Source organism: Maylandia zebra, linkage group LG3 (assembly GCF_041146795.1).
Source record: "Maylandia zebra isolate NMK-2024a linkage group LG3, Mzebra_GT3a, whole genome shotgun sequence".
Classification (NCBI taxonomy): Eukaryota; Metazoa; Chordata; class Actinopteri; order Cichliformes; family Cichlidae; genus Maylandia; species Maylandia zebra.
Window position 1 is genome coordinate 35,795,734 of NC_135169.1, and position 23,160 is coordinate 35,818,893.

At 41.6% G+C, this 23,160-nt stretch overlaps 1 protein-coding gene across 7 annotated transcripts in view; it reads left to right on the forward strand.

Annotated features, from left to right (window-relative positions):
- The window catches only part of pcdh7b (protocadherin 7b), a 119,050-nt gene extending 97,768 nt beyond the window's left edge, over positions 1-21,282 (forward strand). For 3 of the 7 annotated variants that reach the window (XM_024806343.2, XM_004562690.4, XM_004562689.4), the window contains one exon: positions 16,807-21,282. In XM_024806343.2, coding sequence (XP_024662111.1) covers positions 16,807-17,279 — 473 coding nt within the window. In that variant the 3' untranslated portion in view covers positions 17,280-21,282. Of the gene's footprint in view, positions 1-15,518; positions 15,538-16,806 lie in introns of all 7 variants that reach the window. The other 4 variants (XM_004562692.3, XM_024806347.2, XM_004562691.4 and 1 more) reach the window with 3 other exon arrangements.
- Positions 21,283-23,160: the final 1,878 nt, after the last annotated feature.

Here is a 23,160-nt window from a genome sequence, read left to right on the forward strand (position 1 = left end):
CCGCCATCACGATATTGCATGCAAAAATAACGGCTATAATGAGAAGGGGTGTGCCTGTGAAACCGTACAATCACTGGCTAACAACTTGTGACTGAAATATTAGCCAAAGACTATGCAGATAATTAATTTTCAAACATTGCATGACCAAGATTTAGAAAATAGACGTGAAGTTTTTATGCATTATCACCCAAAATGAACGAGTGAGCCTGAGTAGGAGCCATGTTTAAAGTGGTCAAGACAGAGAGACGTTTTTTCCTGTAGGGCTATTGCCACAGCTATCGCCATCTGATAGTTTGCACGTTTAAGGCACATTAGCTTTGGCTTCACTTTTTCCCCCTGGCAGTTTTGTCTGTTTTTTAAAATACTTTGTCATCAGAATGGTCAAACATTTGGGTAGAATTTCTGACTGCAGAATGGCTGTGGTCATTTTTGGCATAAACTGCCAGTGAAGGAAATTAACAGTGAATAAATTATCAGCATTAGTCCAAATGAATGTTGCGCTGGTATTCATTTAATCGTGTTTTTGAAAAATATCTTTTGTGATCAACAGAATGACCCACCATTAGAGGCTTTTTAAGAAACAAAAAAAAAGAGCGTTGCTAAACAAAACAAAAGCAGAGCTTAACAATTAAAATTACACATCAGAGTTTTCCTCTGTATTACACAGAAAGGTTCGAAATGCGGATGGGGCGGGTTGGGTCTCTCTTGCATCCACCGCTCAAGTCCACTAACAGTGAACAAAGCTGACTATATTCAGCTGGAGTCAGAATAAGTGTGCAGCATGTGTGACCTTAAAGAAGGGAAGTTTGGAGAATCGCAGCGTAAGGAGTAGAGAGTGAATAATTCTTTAAAGTGTAGCCTGGGGCGCATTAGCATACTGCGCTAGCTGTTGCGGCGACACGTGGCAGTTTTTTTTTTCCTTCGTTCTTTCTTTTTTTTTTTTTCCACGGTGCTTTTAGCACACCCCGTTTGTCAGAGGGAGGCATCATCCTTTATCGGCACATTTCATGTTTCCCAGAGGACTCTGTGAAGCGGGTGATATTATTGAGGAGCGCTGAGCCTTATTAAATTCCCAAGCATATTACCAGTCTCTCTCTCTCGCTCTGTCTGTGTGTCTCTCACTCTCGCATACACACTTGCATCTCTCACTCTTTCCCTACCAGTCTCTTAATTTGGCTGCACACTCCACTGTAACTCAACAGCCGCCCTCCTATTCCATTCTCAAGAGGAAACAAAGGAAGTAAATACATATTATTACTTTTTTTCCCCCTCGCTCATCAGGTATTAACACAGCATGCCCTTTCGTGGCTCCAGAACCTCATATGACTCACTTGCTTCCTCATTGTATATGCTATAGTGCAGCCTCATCTGCTCTGTCCTAGTCTTAGTGAATTCTTTTCATCGCAGGACAAAGACAATGCTAATCTTTCATCCAGTGAACTGGATAGAAAGCGAATTCTCTGTCAGCTTTGTGAGAATTAAGTTAGGAGTCATCAAAAGGGTTTTTTTTCTTCCTTTTCTGATCTATCTATGTGTATGGAAAGTGATAATTCCAGAGTACTATGAGTTTAATATCGCGGTACAACCACTGCAACTGTAACTTCTTTCTCTTCTGCATTCTCCATGATAACGCTTTTAATAGAGCTCAAATCGTATCTGGTCTCAACACATGACAGGAGAACATGTGATCTGTTGTGGTTATAATGGGGATGAAGCGAACATACGTCTTCATAGCCCGTGCACAGAGCTGAAACTTCCAGAGCTCTCTATTTCCTTATATATTATTTGCTTAGGCCAAGGGAATGCGTGTGACTGTGCGCCAGGCATATTTATCAAACAAGGCTTTTGCCATTTTTTATGACGCTGACACGGATGGTGATGCCTCTGTCTACCTTGCTGCAAGCGAAGCCTATTTACATATGACCTTGCGTTCAGCAATTGGTGAAACGGGGATTCGCAGAGTTTTATTTTGCTGAAATGATGTGCTTTTACCTCGGATGTGACAGCAGAATATGAATATGAAAATACGAAAGGAGCAGTTGAGTCAGCACGGGTCGTGATATTCATGAGGATTAGACATAATGTGTTTACTAGCTTGGCTGCTGATGTTACTGTATATTATGTCATTGGACTGGTTTAAGACTATTTACATTTACATATATGTGGCTCATTTCACATGTAGCACACATATTGTTCCCTACGTATGAATTAGAACCTGTCACTTAATACTAGTACAGGTTCGACAAATGATGTGAAAATAGTAATTTAACCTCACTGGGGAAGAGTGCGTGTACTATCGCTATGTGCAAAAGTCTTGAGCAACCTCATCTCATTTCTCTGCTTTGTTTCCAAGGAGCCAGACTTTCCTACAATTGTTGCTTGTAGTAGTCTTGTAGCCCCAAGCGATAGTTTTTTGGTCTTTTAAAGTTTCTCTTTAGACATTGGCTGCTTTTTCACTCAATTTAAGTCCCGTGTACGTGACCATTTTCAGAAAATGTCTGTTAAACTAACTCACACTAACCTATGAATAATTCAAGCTTTAAAAGGGCACTTAACTCAAGGGATGAAGCAGTGTTGTGTCTACATATGACTGCAGACAACTGACTGGTTTAAATTGTATCATTTAATTTGTGTATTTAGGCACCTTATTACTAACATCCCATTTCTTTAGTTGAATCTGTGAAGAAATCAAAGAATAATACAGTTTGACAGACATGAAATGGTACTTTTTGTACCGACAAAGGGGTTCCCAAAGAGATATTCGCTGAAAACTTGGCATATTTTGGCATGGTGTGCAGTCTGTCCTTAAGAAATGTGAGACAACTGGACAAGTGCATAGCAGACCTAAAAAACTACCTAAAGTAGATGAACATATCTGAAAGTTGTGTCCTTAAGAAACAGGAAAGACCAGACACAGGAGCTTAGAGATGCATCTGGCTCTTACATTAATCCATCTAATATTTACTAAAGCTTTCTCAGAAATGGTCTCAGTGACATGTGGCTCACGTGGCTGTCAAAGAAGCTGTGCTGGAATTATGAACATGGATACAATCAGATTTTGGTACATGTGGTTATGAACAGATGAAGCATTTGATTGGCGAAAACCATGGCACCATTTTTCAACACTGATCCCAAACACACTGCTAAAGCAGTAAAAGCATACCTGGATAGAAAAACATAAAACTACTATCAGTCGTGCATTGGCCTCCCCAGAACCAAGACCTCAGCATTATTGATCACACAGGGATCATCACAGTCATCATCACTTTAGATGTTGTTTATGGCATGTATCAAAGAATAAAGATGGTGGAAAAAATATTGACTTTTAAGCTGGTTAGAATAGCACAGACTCTGTTTTTGCCTCATATATTGTCTTTACATTTATGTATTTTTTTCAATAAATCACTCTTTTGTCCGATTTTACTAGCAAAAGACAAGGAAATGAAGGGCAGCTCAAGACATTTGCAAAGTTTTTTATGTGCACATGCAAGAGAGACGATAAACACCAACGTAAAGCATGGCTGAAGAAAAGGTAAGAATAAGAATACATGGCATACGGTCGATGAACCATAAAACAATACTTGGTCTGTGTCCCTCAAAGAAAATCAAGAGCGGGAGGGAGAGAGTCACACACTTTAAGAATTTCATCATTTTAGCAGAGTGTGTGTGTGTGTGAGACAGGGCTGTCGAGACTGCTTGATGGTATGAAAATTTGATGCAGAAAATATCCTGTTGGCGCTGCATTTTTAATGGAGACCACGCAGATGCAGGAATTATCTTCAGAATGCTCCCTCTGGCCCCCAGTACCACCTCATGCATAGCACCCAAACAATTCTGCACCTTCAGGACAGACTTGTATGGATTTGCTTCGGGTATTTCAATCATTCTTAGAGAAGTTCTATTTGTCCCCTAAAACATTGTCTCTGACGAGTGACAGCTCACAGGAATCATCGCAGAATCCACAAACACTCCATCACTCGTCAGACGGCTGGTGTTTTGGTGTATATTTTTCTGTTCTCTATTCAGTTGTTGGAAAATGAGTCTGGCCTCTGGGGCTTTATTGCCCTAATCTGCAGTCCAGCCTGCACTTCTCCCACTGGTGATTGATATTTGGAGACATCGGTGGGACAAAAACAGTTTGAGTTCTGACGCTCATGAAAGACCCATCAGCTCTGTCGTCGATCAATGTGAATAAATATTTCCCACAACCCAGAAGCATTAGAATCAAGGACGGGGAAAAAAGACAGACAGAGGAAAGAGGAAAAATCAATTGGTCGAGAGCTTTGCTAAAAAGGGGGTGGGGAGGCATGGTGGTTGGGGAAAAGGGGGTTGAGGGGAAAAAAAAAGAAAAGAAGAGGCCTGTCAGGCTGGGTGAATAATGAAGCATGTTTTCAGTGCTTCAAAGGCAGAGGAGAAAAGGCATAGTGAAGTCATGTTATGGACTCTGTCATTTAATGTCACTTTATTTTTGGTTCATATGATACTCTATTAAAGTACAGAATGCTGAGGTGAACGCGGGGCTTTTGAACTCTCTGGCATTAATTTGCGGTTCTCAAGTGGCTCTTTAAGGTTCAATCAGTAATATTTGCACAAAGTATCAACAGGAGTTCTCAATAATTGCATATCAGTGTCAAGTTAGTACTCTGCTCCTGCTTTTTTTAGGGGCTTTCAAATCTAACTGGCTCTGTGTATTCACTGAAGTGCTCCCCACCTTTGTCCGTGACCAAATGCCCACTGAACTTGAAAACTTATCTTTGCAACATTTGAAAGAGACGCTTTAGACTGTCAGTTGGACACCTGTTAAGTAAAAGCCCTTTAAATGGCTGGTTTAAGCAACATGAGCTATGCTATCAATAGTAGCTAAAAGGCTGTTTTTCCATGTCCTTAACTAAATGTCAGCTTCACATTTACATTTAACATTCATTCTATTCTCACTTACAACTGTTTCCTAATAAAAGTGGCAGAATTCAAACGTCAAAGTTTTCTGCAGTTACCTGAGCTTATGCTAGAGTTGCATTATATTAGAATGTATTTTTAAGATATTGCTAAGCTATTAGTTAGCATGGTGGTTAGCACTAATGCTACACGTCAAGAAGACTGGGTTCAAATGCAGTTTCAGAGGGTGGGACCTTTCTGTGTTCCCCCCGTATCTGTCTGAGTACTCCGGCTTTTTCCTACAGTCCAAAGACATGGAGTAAGGTTAATTGGTGATTCTAAATCTAAATTGCACACAGTGTAAATTTGAATACCTCACGATCCTTGACTTGATAAGAGCCTTGGATTGGATAGTTTGGAGTGCAGGTCAACACCAGCACCTTTGGTGTGTTCTTGGTATTTGTGTGTCACGTTGTCCTAGAGAGGCTGTGCCTGGTCTTCAACATTCACAAGGCTTTCTGCCAGAACGCTGAATTTTAATTATTTACCTTAGTGGTTTTAATGTAAGTGTATGCAATGTGGCTTTCCACAGAAAGAGCTGAGAGGCTAAACTGTTTCTATCATGCAATATATGTGACCATTTACCCAGTTCAGCTGAAAAAACTGCCTTTGTCCTTCTGTAATGATAGCGTTTCTATCCCACATCCAACAATTTAGACAGTAGATGTTCACTAGTGGCTGCCCACCTGTCTGTACTTCATCTGCCTGTGAAATGATTGTCTTTCTTGCTATCTTTCTATCTCATGCACTCTCTTTATTTTGATAGGGGATCCATTTGGTTTAAATTGACTCATTTTGTCAGTGGGAATCGGAGCAGAGAATCTGAAGAGGGAGAAACAGCCAAGGCTGCTTTGATCCCTCTGACAGGCAGCGTGAAAAGTGCATTTCATAAAGGATGTTCGCCTGTGATGAGCCCGCCAGAGTGACAAATTGGGCCCCTGGTGCTTTAAATAATACACTATGTATGGCTCCAGCTGTGGCACTATGTTCTATATTGCTAAACTGGCCAGTTAAAAGGGGTGTGCTTTGCGAGTTGAAGGCAGGGCATCGGTAGTAATTTAAATCCAGAGCAAGTTTCACTTCCGCTCTGAGCCTTTTCTTGTTCACCACTGTGACGCGTCCAAATGTTAACGTGTCACATGCATTCACGTCTAGATTTGGAGATGCAGGGACGGAAAGCAACTTTTAAGCGATGACTAAGAAGAACCTTGTTGTCTCCCTGTGGCACTTATTGCTGAAAAGACATGTGGTGATGAAAGTTTAAAACATGGTGTGCCACTGTTACAGACACTCCCCTCAGCTGGTGACGCAGAAGCACCGGATAGAAATGCCTGGATTGACGCTTTGCTTCTTCCTCCTGAATAATTTGCTCCAACATGCAAAACCTCTAGGGAGAAGACACGGGTACTGCACACGCAGCTTTCCAGCTGTGCGTGGGGTAATATATGTTACATTTCAAATGAGAAAAAAAGTCACAAAGAAAAATATCACACAGACATATGCTGTGCTGACGACAGGTGTCACTGTGCCTCATTCATCTTAACCAGTGATGTCAAACTCATTTTACATCGTGGGCCACATACAGCCCACTTTGATCTAAAATGGGCCAGAAACTCCCCTTCTCTGTTCGTCTAAAGAAGTCTAGTTACACATGGAATCCTTGAGATATCTTAATATAAGAAAAAGTAGTGCAGATTCAGTGTTTTCTACAAGATAACAAAATGTGATGTACTTAATGAAAGAAATCTGTCAGCTCGACTCCTAAATTGTAAGAAATAAACCTGTAAAATTACAAAAAAAGTGTAGCCATGTGTGCAATGCATAGTGTGCAGTGGTTACACAGTGTTATTTTATTTTTAAATGCATCACCTAATTACTCTGGTGTAGCATGAATGGGCAAGTGGGAGGTCTTTATCAGTAAAGATAAGGTGTTAAAAATTTTAAGAATACAGTTAAAAGTCCAAAATTTCCAATAATGCTGTTCAATGGGGCTCGATTGCTGTCTTTATTGGACCAATTGTGGCCTCCGGGCCATGTTTGGCATCTCTGATCAAAACTCTTTGTTTGCCTCTTGTATCATACAGATATTCACATGCAACAGATACAGACTGTCAACCAACCCCACCATCTCTCCTCTTCTCTGGATGCACTCCATAATGGAGGAATCATCAGTGAAAATCTGGAGGTGGTTTGACCCACAGTTGAGTCTCGAGTCAAAAGATAGATTGCGAATAAGGCAGGCGACAGCACGGTGCCTCACTGCAGAAGCAAATCCAATATATTGCTCCAGAAGGGAACAAACTGTGGCCTATCTGCGAGATAGTCTATAATCCAGGACACCTTGGCGTTATCAGGCTGTATCGCTGTGAGCTTCAGCCCGAGCAAGAGTAGCTGGAGAGTGTTTAAGGCACTCAAGAAATCAAAGCTCTCCATTCCCACTGAGCTCTTCTGTTGAAATAAGTGACTTTTTGTCAGTGCACGGTACATCTGGATATGTTTTGTACATATAAGCAGTATGCAGAAGTGGCTTATTAGGACCTTTTCACTGGATGTCTGCCATAGTCTGGGATGAGGCCTTAATGCTGTCACTGAGGCTTTCGCTTTCATTCTTGAACACTCAAACACTGCGGGAGGTTTTGCACAGCAGAGGCACCCTGGTCAGACTCAAGGATACATTAAAGAGGTGCTGGAGAACCTATTTGCTGACTGGCACATCCTTTTAGCACTTTCATCAGGGGCTGCACTCTGCACAGCCATTTGTTGCAGTTTGTTTTTTAACCTTCCCAGTAGGTGTTCTGCCTGTTCTGCGGGGGAAATTCTCCGAAATCTGTCTGATCGCTTATTTGGTTTCCCAGGTCATTAAAGTGTAAGACTATGTCTTGTAGCATTACTACATTCACATATCCTTAAAAATAAAAGTCGAACTAGAGGGAAAGGATAAGTAGCCAAAACGACATACAACGAGATCCCATGGGACACAGCAACAGGTGTCCCAACCAATCAGATCATTATCACATCATTTTCTAACCTTTGTTATAAAGTAGATTTTGAATCTGCTATTAGTTTAACGTGCACAGTATTCACCGCCCGCTCAGAATTGCACTCGCTAATAGGCTCGGCTTTCCAAAAAAAGGAAAAAAGAAAGAAAGCCAACTTTTAATCCTCCTTAAATCAGCAGAACCTGGTCAGCTCTGTTTCCCTTCAGAGTTTTTTAGGTAGAACACAGAAGTCCATCATGTTTTCAGGACCTGCTGAAACACCGAAAACAAATCCCTCTGGGAAACACAGGCCCCAGATAATTTGCCTTTCCTGCCCCGGAGTGGAGCTCACTTTGCCTGTTTATGAGCCTACATGGTGAAAAACTGAAAGCCTGTCCCTTTAGGTCAGCATAATTACACCCTCCACATTTCCACCACTAGCTTTCCATTAAGGTGGTGACTCACCATGCCCGGCTCACTCTGGCCTAGAATGTGCTAGCAGCTGAGAGCTAATTACCACACACAGGATGACAAGAATGGTAGATAGTAGGTGTTATTTGGCTGACTCACAAGCTAACTAGCTCGCCTGCTGCTGCTAACTACTTATTACAAGTGGAGCCTTTGTTTTAGACATTTCGTGCGGAGATTACTTATCTGGGCTTTTTTTTTTTCTTTCGGTCTTTTGTTATTTAAAATAGGGTAGTTTATTTTTTTAAATAAAGATGACGCAATGCATGAACACAATCTGAGATATGTGGGTCACACGGAATCTTTCTAGCAAACGGGATGAATAATTCTGACGTGCACGCGTCCTCGCCACGTGGTAAGATATTGTACTTTCTCTTAAAGAACATGCGCTGAACATGAAATGTGTTCTTTTTAAACCGTATCAGAGAACTATATAGATTTTTTTTTCTCAAATGTCCCCATCTTCTGAGCAACAGCCTGCTTATAGTGTGTAGCTCTTTCTCCATGTGGACCTACAGTACGTCCATGAAATCCTATGACTTAGATGTTTTTTTTAATAGTACAGTCACTAAAAAAAAGCACAAATCACAGAGTTTTCTTTTTTCTTCTTCTTTTTTTTATTTTAGGGAGGGTTTAATTGAAATTGTATTTTGACAAATAACCATTTAATGGTGTAAAACAGGCTATTGTGTGAGTGTGTCTGGGAGTGTGCGATAAGAGTAACAGTGGAGGGGAAGCAATGACACTTCTTTTTCTAAAGACTGGAGAGAGAGAGAGAGAAGGGGCGGCTGGGATGGAGTGTGTGTGAGAGAGAGAGAGAGAGGGGGGATAATTTATAGGAATAGTAAGGAAAAAAAACTGAAGGAAAACACACATTTTTAACTTATTTAAACCCTCGCTAACACTCTCGCAGCTGCCTAGTGAGCTCTTGCCATTTTGTACACCGATGTGCGTTCTTGTGTCCGCCCTGTTAGGTGACGTAGCACGCTAGTCTTCTCATTTTAGGTATAACCCGAAACGCTTCTGTGAAGTTTGCTACGGCGGGAAAGAAACCGCCAGCGCCTGTGTGAGCGCGCTGCCGAGTTGTTGTTTTATCGGTGGCTAGCATGTGCTGCATGTGTTCACCATAGCAGAGCGGCTAATTCTAATCCTCACACGGGGCTTCCAGAGTGTTCTGTGTGAGCTCAGAGTAGCATGCTGGGCAAAATGGTGGTAATACTTTATTATATATCGTAATTGGGTGTTTTTCAAGCGGAAACAAACTGCGTATAAGAATGTGTTGAGTCGCAGCTTGTAAAGGTGATTATAACTGCTGCACTGCTAATATGAAGCCCGATGAGAAAATCGCCTTTTTGTAAGATTCTGGGTGTGCTGGGCGTAGCTTGGAAGCGTTTTTGAGTTGTTTCAGTAGACTTCAGTGTGTGTGTGTGTGTGTGTGTGTAAATGGCAGGAAGCCAGCATCATCAGTCTTATTAGGAGCGTGGATGAGTCACTCGCCTCCTCTCCTCGCCACATCATCTTGCAGTCGCTCTCCTTATAGATAGTTGGGTCAGAAGTGCACAGATGACACAGTTTGTTGTGTCTACATTTATGTATGTGGCTTTTACCTGAGAGAGAGAGCGAATATGCTCCCAGCCAAACATGACAACCACCTGCTGTACAAAGAGCCTGCGCTCGTATGCGCACTTGCACACAAGTCTGCATGATCGCAAGATGAATGAGGGAGCGTGACAGGCTGGGACGCTTTATTTATGGGGGTCTTTGGCTTTGAGTGCTGAGTGTTCAAATGGGCCGAGAGAGGCAGAGACCCAGGGAGGGAGAACATGTGCAGAGGGTAGGGGGAGAGCGCGAGGCTGCATTTGATAATTGGCTGAGAGATCGTCACCAGAATGAAATTATGCTAGTTAATCTCTCCTGAATTAATTACCTCAGGAGCAAGCCACAGTACATTCATTATTGCGGAAAGAGTATTGACCCTGCTGAAAGAGAAAAGCAGTCCATATCATACCCATAATGCCTACTTGCGGCGTTATTGTAGTGCTTGTTAGCGTATAGACTGCAGGCTGCAAACATGAAATGGAAATGAAAGCGGTGATATCTTCTACCTGTCTATACGGTGACCCAGAAAAAAGATCCTCCCATAAGTTCTCGATGGCTTTGTGTGCATATCTTTTCAAATGTTTACGACACTGTTAACCGCAGAGGTTAGGTATCTAGGGAAATGAGGAAAAGGGAGGCCACAGCTCACTGCGAAACCTGATCAGAGCTTTATGCTCATGTCTGAATGTTTTCTCTCCCCTCTTACTGTCAGGTTTTCCTCCAGCTTGTCTTGCACCTCTCAAGGCAAGGTTTTGGTGGTGGTGAGGCAGAGGGTGATCCAGAATATTCCTTTAGTTGCTCTTCCCAGGTAGTAAATACTTCAAGAGGCACAGGGAGCTGCAGAATACACCTGCTGCCACATTCAACAGCTTTCCTCCAACCGGCCTACGAGCAGCACGGCTAAGGCAGAAAGATGTCGGTTATGAAGAAAAAGGCCACATGTGGGTCAAGTAGGCTCAGGAAGAGTGCCTGATTTGCATAAAAGTACTAATAACACTACTAATAACACTAATAGTCATTTGTAGAATGGTAATTACAGGATGGGAAATTTGTTATTTTATGCTCTTTCGATCCAAGCGGCCTCCCACTTGCAGGATTTTAACTGGGGGGTTAGATGCCACTGAGAGGGGTGAGAAAAAAAAACCAAAAGAAGTATCCGCTGTTGATGTTAATGCGGTCAATTAATGCCGCTGCCGCCGGCGGCGCACACCACGTCTCGGGTTCTCAAAGGTCATTACTCCCCAGGACTTCCCTTTTTGTTCTCGTTTTCCCCTGCGCCGCTGCTTATCTTCCATCCCTCCTTAATTGTCTGGCAAACATCTCAGCAAGAGAAAGACAAATATCGCTTTTTCCTGTGGATATTGTTCTGTCTGAACTCGCCGTCGCCGCGTTAATAATTTAGCACCTATTCCTTTTTCTCGCCGTGCCTCTCTCCCAGGAACATTTCCTCCCTCACCTTATTTTCTCCTTTTAGACCCTTCTCCCTCTTTCTTCTCTTTCTTTTTTTCTTTCCTTCTTTTTTTGCTCTCCATTTCCTCTCTTTTACCCCCTAACCTCCTTCTCTAACCCACCTTTGGTTGGATTATATCTGCAGCTAGGGCTGTCTACCCATCTGCCTTTGATGCTGAGGACCTCTCAGCTTCAAGGCAGTGCCACAGGGGCCCTGCAAAAAAAAAAAGTGAGACCGCCAAACACGGAGAGACTCGCTCTGTGCCATAATTAGTCGGCAAGTTTTCAGCTAATTAAACGGGACCCTATTAGAGGCGCGAACGAGTAGAAAGAGGGAAACAAGAAAGACGACTGCTGAGCAACTGTGGGGGGAACGCTAGCACTCTTTGGTGTTGTTGTTTTTTTTAATGCTTGATCCCTAACTCGGGCTCATTTGTTCCACTTTTTCTTGTCTCCTCGTACCCCTTCACACTTGTCCCCCCTTCTTTTTTTTGCATTTTTCCTCACAGACACCAGAGCGTTTCCAAAAGCTGCTCCAACGACACCCGGCAACGTACGTCGTCACTGTGCGCCGTGATTGCAAAAATAGAAAAGTCGATACAGGGAGGGCCTTTCACCAGGGCTGCAGGGCAATCACATGTCCGTTTCTAGGCTAGACTCTGCTCTCACACACAGACACCTTCTTCAAGGCCCTGAAATCTTTCTCTTATCTCTTGTCTTAATCGAGAAATTGAAATCATGTGGACGGGCGTAAATGGCATTTGGGAGGTCATAGCCTTCCTTTTTTGCCTTCTTAATAAAGGAGAGTGAGACAGAAGCACATTAGGTTGAGTTAGAAGAGAGGTGAGTGGCGCCTTGCATCTGGCTGCACACAGGACCTCATTGTTTAGAGGAATAATCCGAAGCTTGAAACGGGCTAAATTAAGGCTTTGGATTGATGAGTTAATGTGCGCTTGCTAGAACAGACATGGAGTGGCATACCAGGAACTATTTACACTAGACCACATATTCTGTTTTATTCTTCTGGCCTTTCTTTATCCTCCTGCGATCTCCCCCCCTTTCCTGTCTTTGCTAATGTCCTCAATTCTTCCTCATCTCCCCCTTGTCTCCCCTACTCTCTTCTCCTCTGAACTGCTCTCTTTGGCAGTGTGTTTGGCCTGTGACGGCCCAGAGGCAGCCATGCTGTCTTCTCCAGTCAGTCTGCTGTTTTTCCTTCTCCCATGCCCCGACCCTGCTATACTCAGCACACACACAAACACACACTCTCTATCACTCTCCTTTATTCTCTTTCTGCCTGTCCTTCGCTCTCTACATCATCCCTGTCTGCGTCTTTTCCCTCATGTCCTTCGCCTCCTTTTTCCGCTCCGACCCCTATCTGCTATCCAGCCAAGTGCAATGTCTGTCAAAGACACAGAGTAGACACACATACAAAGAGAAAAAGAAGAAAAAAATGCGTGCAGGCGCATCATCTCTATTTTATTTCCTCATTTTCCCTCCATCCCTTGCTTTGGCTTTTTGCGTTGAATCTGCTGGCCAGAAATGAGAAAGCCTCAGAGATTGTTTCAGAAAAAAAAGTGACCATCACATGAACTCGCTGACACGCTGTAGTGAAAACACGCAATACGCTACTCTGACATAAACAAAACAGAACAAATTTTAATCTGTAAAGTGTGTGCAAATGCCCGGACAGTCTGGCGCTCTGTTTTTTTTCTCTTTTTTTCTTTTTGTTTTTTACTACCACTGCAACATCTTAGCAAGCGCTAAAGACACCGCATCAAATCGCTACTGTACCCAAGCAGCGTAGGCTCTTTGAAATACCCAAAGTGTAAGCTAGTCAGCTGATAGGGGTGGCTGACTAAAGAAAAGCCGCAGCTCGACGATTGGTGCAGCCGCTGGCCCACTTTCAGCCTGCTTCTTTTTTCCCTGCACAGCTGAAGGAGGTCTTCTTTTTATACCCCTTAAAAATGTGCGCGCAGCATGGGGCACTGACATCTCAGAGCGTCGCTTGTACTGAGGCATCTCGGCACTTTTGTTCCTCTTCTGGCTCTTGTCAATCCCCAAGTCATTATCGGCACTCCTCCCTTCATCCTTCAGAAGCCTCCTTTTGAGCGAATGTAAGTCGTGGCCATTATTAGCAGACCAGCCTCCACTCGGCTGAAAGTTCTTGTCTTCCAGCCATGTAGAGAGTGGGCATCCACACTAGTTTTCTAGCTCTGGATCCCCATATAAAAAAGCAACAACAATAAAATAAAAGGTCTGAGCCCTAGGGATGTGACCCAGGATGGAGAGGCCTCCTTGTTTGGCTCTCAGTGTCGCAGTAGGCTATTTTAACACGCCAGATCTGACCCACTTGCATTGTGTCGTATGGTGGTCAGCAAGCGTGGGTGCGGAGGACGTTTGCGAATATTGTAGCAAAAAGCCAGCGACTCTGCTGTGTGGGCTCAAGGGCTTTTCCTTTGAAGATATTCTATACGACCTCATTTCTGAATTGGCTCTTGAAAGGGCCCCGTGTGTGTGTATGGAAAGCAGCACAGCGCGTCCTCTCCATTGAAACAAACTGGCAATAATTACACTATTTTATTTTTCAGCTTTCATTGTTCAGATTTACATCCTTAAGATTTCGAGTGAGTAGGAATCGAGCGGCCCAGCGTGGGCTCATAAGTGGGAAAATGAAGGAATAATGTTTCTTTCTCTTCTCGGTAAGATAAACAATCAACGTGATGCTAGATTTCATTTAGCACGGCCTCAGCCAGCAGGTGGAGGAACTACTCTCAGCTGAACCCGGCTCCGGCGCACTTATTTGTCCAAAGCTAAAGGACAGATGGATTTAAATGGTTTCATATTGATGGTCCAACCTCTGGGGGAGGTCACGCTCGTGAAGGGAGAAAGAGAGAAGAAGAAGGGAAAAAAAAGTATTTTTGCTTTGATGTAGCAGCCCAATTCATTAGCTCAGTCGGAAATGTCTTCATTTTTAGCAAGCCTGCAGAGTCAATGGACCATAGCTAGAAAATCAGCCTCCTTACAGTGTGCACAACACACTGAGCACTGGCTAACTACCTCAGCATCTCACTGCGCAGGGCGGCAGAGACGGTGCTGCTGAAGGTTGACTGCTTACCCACGAGAGCTGGAGGTAGCGAGTGGTCTTCCCTGCCCTGCTGTTTTTTTGTTTTTTTTGTGGAGTAGTTTGCCTGAATGTGAGTGAGGTGAGAATCCAGTTGGATGAGCATTCAGGAGCAGGGCCACGAAACGGGCCCCGAGAGAGCTGCTGTGCATTGTGGGTAGCTTAATGGCTCAATCCTATGTGTAAATGAGCGAGACAATCAGTACTTGGTGTCCACTTATCTCCTTGATAGCTGTGAGGCAGGGAAAAGGAAGGAAGGGAGGGAGGAAGAAAACACGGTGCCGATCTGAAGCAAAGGTTATCATTTGCATCACACATCAGCCGCCATTAACTGTGATTGCGCTCGCATCTATTTCACTTATTTTCCACGCCATTCTTCTAATTTCTTTAGCTGTTTACAAGTCATTAGGCGCGAATACTTGTATTGTGAGCCCTCAGACGTGGAAAAATAACCCAAAGATTTGTTTTATTTGGTTATTTGAGTTTCTTATTGCCGAGCGGTGCTTACGCCCCTGAGGCTTTGTCTATATATTGACTAGCATTACACAGTTGACGCCGACATGAAAACAGACCGCAAACAGATCTTTAACAAAGATAAGCTTCCGAGAGCGTAGGAATGGCACTCTTGAAGTCCTATCAGATGCTTTGCTGTGAGGCAAATTTCATAGTGGAACAAGTGATTTGTTTGATGAGGCGAAAACCAAATCAGCAGGACTTTAGAAGACCCTCATTTCTGTGTTATCTGTCTCCCCTTTCTTTGCTGTCCTTGTCTCGGCTGCATTCTGTCCTCAGTCATGTGTCTGCTCTGCATAAAACTTTTTTGTGCCGCTGTCAGCGTGTCTTTTAGTTACAGTTTGAAGGCTGCTCAAGGTTTCTCTTGCAGTACATATAATATCTATATATATATATATAAAATGCGTGACATAAAGGCATAACGATTGATTTCAAATTTTTTTTGTCTTTTACAGGAGAAAAAGAGCATTAAAAGTAAGCCATGGTCCAAACTCTTTTATTTTTCATTTCTGTTGTTGTTTTTCTTAAAGGTAAAGGCATGCTTGGCTTGGTTTGCACTCACCAACGCTTTTGCTTGATTTTTGGGTTTCCATACTTTCCATCAGGTCATGAATAAAAAGACATTAACACAGCATCTCTATAACACCGGCACTTGTGTTACCTTTGGCACTGTGTAGCGTCTAAGCATTCGGGATCCTCCTTTTCTTCCTTCCTTACGGTTTTGGTCTCATATTGAACCAATTCATTATCTCTGCTTTGCATTTGGGTTAATATACTTCACAGAGTCTGACAGTAGCTATTGACAGAAGGATATCTGTCCAACCTGTTGTCCTGATTTAGCACTGTAAGCACATAATTTGCTTTCTACAATAATGCAGTAGACGTGGTTAATCTGAGGCCAGCGCCCTGCTAGGCAATTTGTTAAGACTCCTATTACGGAATTTAAGAGGATATCAGAGTGCTTGAGCCACGCAAAGCTATTAAGCTACTTAGATCAGAGCATGATTGCCATCTGCCAATCACCAAAATAAGAAAACAGGCTCTTGTCGGTGCTCTCTTCTCTCAAAAATCCTCAGCCGCACGATTATTAGAGACACACACAAGCACACTCCCACACAGAGCAGGCTTAATTTTGTATCTTTAAACACACCGAAAGTGTAAACTGACCTCTTCTCTTCTATCTTCATCACTGGTCCCCTCTCCTCCCTTCCCCTCTCCTCCCTTCCCCTCTCAGCACAAGCGCGTTTTGAAGCATGACATTATTTCAACTCTGATTTACGCCACAGTTTTTTTTTTTTTTTTGTTTGGGGCTGTTGTCGTACCAGTGGAGTCTTCTCTGTTTTTTTTTGGTTTTACTTTTTTCTGTCATGTGGTATGGGTTCTGCATGAAAACGAGAACAACCTCTCTCCGTAAAAGCCTTATTGGACTCACTAGGGATGAAAAATTGGAACTCAGATTAGCTGTGGAAGTGGGTGCCTGGCAACCATCGTGACCAGTTTCTATTGTTTTCTACCTTCTTCATTAACATTCAGATGCGTTGATGACCTCATTAGGGAAAAGTTACAGATTCACGCATCGAATGAAGGAATTCATGACAGCCCAATCATGTAACACATACCACAAACAAACACTTAGTGGTAGGAGAGTGTGTCATTACCATCGTTAGTTTTATCATTAAATAGCCCACTTTAGCAAAACAAGCAGCGTCACTTACTTTTGGTTTTCTCTTCTGCTTCTTCTAGACTCCCGGCCCTTGCCTGACGTAGCCATGACTGGCAAGTGCACGCGGGAATGTGACGAGTATGGCCACTCGGACTCCTGCTGGATGCCTGTGCGCACGTCGCCCGAGCGACGGCCATCCAAGTCAACCACCACCCCCCAACAACCAAAGCTTTCTACTTTCATGAGCGGCAACGGCAGCGGCAGCAGCAGCGCCGAGCAGCCCGGCAGCCAAGAGACCCTCGCCATGGCCGCCATGGCCAACGGAGACCCCACCGCTGCTCACATGATGGGTGACCGCAATCGCAACCTGCTCAACAAGAAGATGGCCTCCTCCTCCTCCTCCTATGAGGCCTTCGGCTCGCCTCCCTATGGCTCGCCAGGAGCCGGGGAGGAGGTGCTGGGCCACCCCACCGAGGAGATCCCCCTTGCACCTACCGGGGAGTACAAGCCCACAACATGTGGTACTCTGACGCGACGGGAGGTGTATCTGTGAGCTGGAAGAGCTCCTCGTGTGTCACAACGTGTGGCATTCAAACACAACAATAAGCATAGCTGCTTACCCACCACCATTACAGCTTTAGAAGCTTTTAGCCACACTTTCTCCAAAGACTTTTTTGCGACAGCTTCTTAATGAAAAATCCCTGTGGATATATAAACATAGTCACCGTTTTTTTAAAGTGCTAATTCTGGCCATTAACTGGACGAAAGGAGGAGGAGGAAGAACTGCTGAGGGCACTGATTCAACTCTCTCTGAGGTTGTTCTACTGGCGAGTCGGGCTCTTAGGACACAGTCTGCTGCCTGACAGTCAGTCTGTACAGTAATCAGCTCATTTTACATATACAGTGCATGCATGCATTAACCCCTGTTCTCATTAAGGGCCCCATTCCCTGAAGTTGACGCTATACAAAAGAGCCCACGTCGTTTTTTTCTGTTTGTGTTTTTTCTAGAAACAAAGCTGTACATGTAAACTATTTTGACTTTACAGTGTGTCTGGATATGCCCTTTTTTTTTAAATTTCAAAGAACAGTGTCTGGACATGATGTTTTGTGGCTGAAGTAATATACTGGACAAATTCATGGTCTCATGGTGTAACACGGACCACGGATTCTGTCATCTTTACTGTTTGTGATAAACGTTGCAGACCAAAAGTCAACCGCTTTCGAATCTTATAAGGAGGGGAAAGACTAAGCTTTAAATACTCGTTCCTCTCCCGATGTGGGAATTCGTGGATGGAAATGGGAGCCAATGCAGTTTGCTGCAGTAACCCCCATGGTTTGACTACAACCCTACTGATAGACTGACAAACTTTCAGTGACTGACTCTAAACTACCAGTGTGCACGCTCTCTACAGGAGTCACTCGTTGTACATAAACATCAGCTCATAGCAACAGCGCTAACCGCTCTCATTCCCTTTTGTCTCGCTACCTTTCCTCAGTCTCTCGTTCTTTGTCTTTGATTGGCGAGATTGAGACCCGAACCTTCCTAATAAATGCAAGATCTTACAGCCATCGTCTACAACCGCATTGGCTAGAGCAGCATGTGTGTCCACAATTGTACATTTCGGATCACCTTAGTGGGATGCTAGTATTTATACCAAGTTGTGATACTTACCCTGTTTTTCTCAAACACACACATGCAGACACACACATACAGAAAAGGCAGATTCATTTAACTGAGGCCGCTGGCGCTGCTATACTGACTCATTGAAAATCCTGGGTAAGCACAGTGTGTGGCATGAGATTAAAATTGTCAAGGTTCAATGGAAACTGTATGTGTGTACGGGCCAGATATGCAGTATATAGTGTGTTTGTATAGGCCACTGTAGATGTACACCAATAATAGGCTGGGGGGAGGGGGGAAGCATACACATGGCCTAGTTGGTCCTAAAAACAGCTGCAAGTACAGCTTTTTCTAAAAACTGTTATTTTCTTTTTTGTTGTTGTTGTTGTTGTTGTGTGATAGGACTGAGCAATAAATATCATAATGCACATGTGACCAACAAGCATCAACTTCTCTTTCTCTTCTTCTCAAGCCTTCGAGGTGACATTAACCCACAAGTGGCTGTCTAAGACCTGTTCTACCAGTAGTACATGCCGCTTCCCTTAGTACACAGCGAAGGCTCTTTGGGCATGAATGTAAGAATCAGCTCAATGGAGAACAATCAAAACGCAACTTCTGAATGAGCAGATTCCTGAAGGGTTTTGGATTACAGGCTGAAAAATTTGGTGTTACAGTTAAAACCAAAAGCTTCGTAAGTAATACGAAGCATTCCCTTTTTTCTTTTTCTTTTATAACACGCAGACACAAAACAGAGAGAACTTTGCTGTAAGTACACGAAGAACTATTCTTTTTTTTAAAAATGAAGGTTTGAGTTTGAACGATAAGAATGTGATGTCTCAACAAAACATCCATTACACCCACAGAGCTGATGCTTTATGACCAGTTAAACAGACACATAACAATGTTGAGATGTTGTGCCTCCCTGTCTCCAGTGACTTTTTTTTTTTCTTTGCAGCTACAGAGGTGCAAAATCTCATGACTGTAATAAAGCAAAAGATGCAATGGAACTTTTTGTATGTTAGCAAAACCCCTTTGGTTTGACCGGAGATGCTTTTTCTTGCATTTCCGGTAATCTATAGTCTGTAAGTACTACTCGTTGTTTGAAAGAAAGTGCTCCTATACTTATCAACTGTATACATAAATACTTACTTTTTACTGCACGTTTAATGGGAACTTACTTCACTTACTGAGAAGGAAGAAGAAAAAAAACTGTAAAACAAAATGTACAAAAAAAATGTTATCCCTGTAAACACAGAAATTCATCGTTTTTGCTTTTGTTATACCTAAAAACACGAGTTACGTAGGACAACTTAGTACATCGATTTGGACTATGCTGTGGATTTATTTTACCCCCTCCATGCATTTTTCATGCTTAATTTTCATTATTGTTTCACCTCGTGCTACAACAAAAACCCATATCTTTCATATGTTTTCTTTTTCATCAACTTTTTACCTGAAGCTTTTGATTGCTTTTTTTAAAAAATACTCCTTTTTTATTTGATTTTTTTAAACTCACAGATATTGTTTCACAATAACAGTCAAAAGCCGTGAAAATGATCATCAGTATACTATGTGTTTTTTCTTTACCTGGTGCCACTTTGTATATTTAGAGTGAAAAAAAAAGAAAAAAAAGGGAAAAAAAAGAAACATACAAAAAAAAAAAAAAAACTAGAGTGAATGCAAATATGCAATTGTGCCTTTTTATACCAATCGGTATGATTAAATGTTGGTTTGGAATGGTGCATAAACAATTACGTTGACATGCAACACAAAAATAGATGGGGTGGCATTTAAGGACTGAAATACATTTGCATATCTTAGATGAAATCCCATGATGTCAAAGGCTTGTTGAAGGACGACCAGTCAAATGTCAGTGAGCCTGTAGGTCTAATAGTCAAACGGCTATTGCTCTTTGGGTTCAATTACCTTGTTGAAATATCCATTCCTAGCTTAGTGCATTACCGAATGAGTGCGGGTACATTCAAAAGTTGCTTGTTGGTAGAAATAATAACGATATAATGGATTTTTTTGTCGTGTTCCACTCATGTACATGTGTGACATCCGAGGTCAAGTAACCTTCTTTGTGCATGAAACAAGCTCTAGGACTGATTTTAGAAGCTTAGCAGGATAGAGAGCAGGAAAAAGAAATTTAAAAAAAATGCTTGGAGACATTTGACTGCTCAGAGTTGAGGGAGCCTAGAGATAAAAATGCTAATGTGACGGTTTACTAGGAATGGAAGTGTGGAGGGAAAAAGCTGCAAGGTAGAGTGGCTGACAGAACACACACCTCAGGATGTGCCATGCAACACAACACTCGTACAGAAAGATTTACAGTGTATGCATATCAGCAGATGATGAAACCCTGTCCTACAACTAAGCACGGTACAGGGTTCGCTATGGTGTTGCAAGGTGATGCCTTGCATTTCGAGATCAGATAAAATGAAAACAAAGTCTCTGTAGAGCAAGTGTCTGAAAAAGAAGCAGAAATGAAAGCAGAAGCACAGTCAACACCATATAATCTTTGAGTGGTGATAGACTGTTTTTATTTGGGGTAGTGGTACAAAAATCTGGACAATAGCAGGTGGGATTTATGTTGAAATTCTCTTTGTTGCTACCTGAGGTATGTGTTCAGTCTGTGCTCTGTTCTATACGTATAGCATTCACAATGTGTAATGAGATTTGTAATATTAACCATTACTATTTGTCCTGCGACTTGGATGTTGATATAGAAATCAAGGAACAAATTTATCATCGTTTAATATGAGTCACTATGCACGCAGCTTAGCTGAACATGGCAAAGTGTATTGAACGCAAGTCCACTTCTATTTATGAGATATTTTACATAATTTAATTTGCTTTTGTACAGGTTTGTGTAAATAAATTGCTTGTCATTTTTGTCTCTGCAGAAATTAAAATATAACATGGTAAAACAACACCTGTCTTTGAAGAGTTTTTAATTCCATTTTTTTTAATGTGTATGTTTAAAAAAATTACAAAACTTTGATCATTTAATTGCTAATTCTACAATTACTATTTTTTGTCCAATGCTAGATGAATTGTAACCTTGTAAAGGTAGCTATTGCTAATGTGTTAGCAAACTGTTGCACATAACAGTGGCAGTGTCTAATAATCTGTCTATACTAAATATCTTACAGTTTTGTTTTGCTTTTCTAAACTTACATTTTTAGTCTTGACCATGAGGTAAGCAAATTACTTATCACAACTTATCTTTATATAAAACAAAATGTTTATTTATGTATTTATTGTGGCTGAAAAATGAAATTAGTCGACACGACATCCAAAACATTAACATGACTAACTCCACAGAGATCAAGTTCATTGCAGAATAAGGTAATGATTCTTTGTTAGTTTGACTCTGTTTGCAACACTTACATTACACATTTGATCCAGTTGTAACAAAATTCATGCAGCTTAAATTTATGAGAACATTTTAAATGGATTACAAAATAGTTTTGAGGATTGCTCTATTAAATATTCTAAACACGATCTTGTAAATTTGCATCCTCCAAAGAAGAATAACATTAATTTGTCAAATTGAGTTTGGAAGCTTTGTCTGTTATTCTTTTCCATATGGTATTAAAAATGCGATTTAAAAAAAAGGAAATATAATAAGCTTTGCAACTCTTCTTATTATAATTACACTTTCTATGTTTGATCAATTCGTAATTAATTATACTTTGCTTTATAAAGAACTTTTAAAAGTTCACGTGACTGAATAGGATAAAATTAACATCTTTTCACATCTTTGAAATTGAGCATTTTCACATTGATATTTTTTCTGCACAATAATGTCAGGTCCCTTTTCATTTTTCACAGGTAAAATATTGCTGAATTTCCAGCCATGAGAAACATTTTTGTCCTTGTCTAACAATAGAATCTGCAATCAAAGTCTGCAGTGCAAACAGTTTCAAAGCAATTCAATGAATGTTTCATTTTACATAATTGTATATATATCTTTATTGTAATGTTTCACATTTTAATTTTTCTCGGTAGCTGTAACTGATTACTATTACTGATATTTTAGAAATCAATTACATAACGTTATCTCATTAACATGAACTAGTCATCACTATGGATAGTATTATATTCATATATAGTTTAGTATAGGTTTCCAATCTTGCCTTTGTGTCTGGGTTGATATATGAGGCGATTACAGTCTAGGTAATTAGAGATCCATTCTAATCCTTTCCCTACGCTCTGATTAACAGCCTGCTGCAGCCTCTCCTACACACTCAAACTGCTAATGGCATCTTTATATAGAACTACAATGCAGTGTTCAATAACATGGAGAAAGTCCCCCCCCTTTAGCTGTCATAGAGACATAAGAGAACATACAATGAAAACATGATTGTAGAGTTGTGTCGTATCATTCCTGAAAATATTGGACAGGAGAAAAACATAGTTCTTCCACAAAGCCGAGGAGTTTGTTTATGTGCGACAATTATCTTTTTCTCCATGTTTGTCTTCAAAAGATGCCACTTCTAAGAAATACTAGGATTCAGTCATGTTGATATGCAAATTGTCTCACTCATTTTCTTGTTCTCTCTGACAAAAAAAAATGAAAATTTGAATTGCCTTGCATGGGATGAACAGCGGGTAGTATTAATTTTTCTGTTGAGACAGGGGGAAATTAATACAAATTAGAATGAAACTGAATGTAATTAATGTTTAGGCAATGCATACCAATGAATTGTTTTGAGATTTATTTTTAATGAATAAAAACAGTGACTGAATATTGTGAATACTATAAATAAGAACAAGAGACATTGTGCAAAAATGCCTGACATCACTG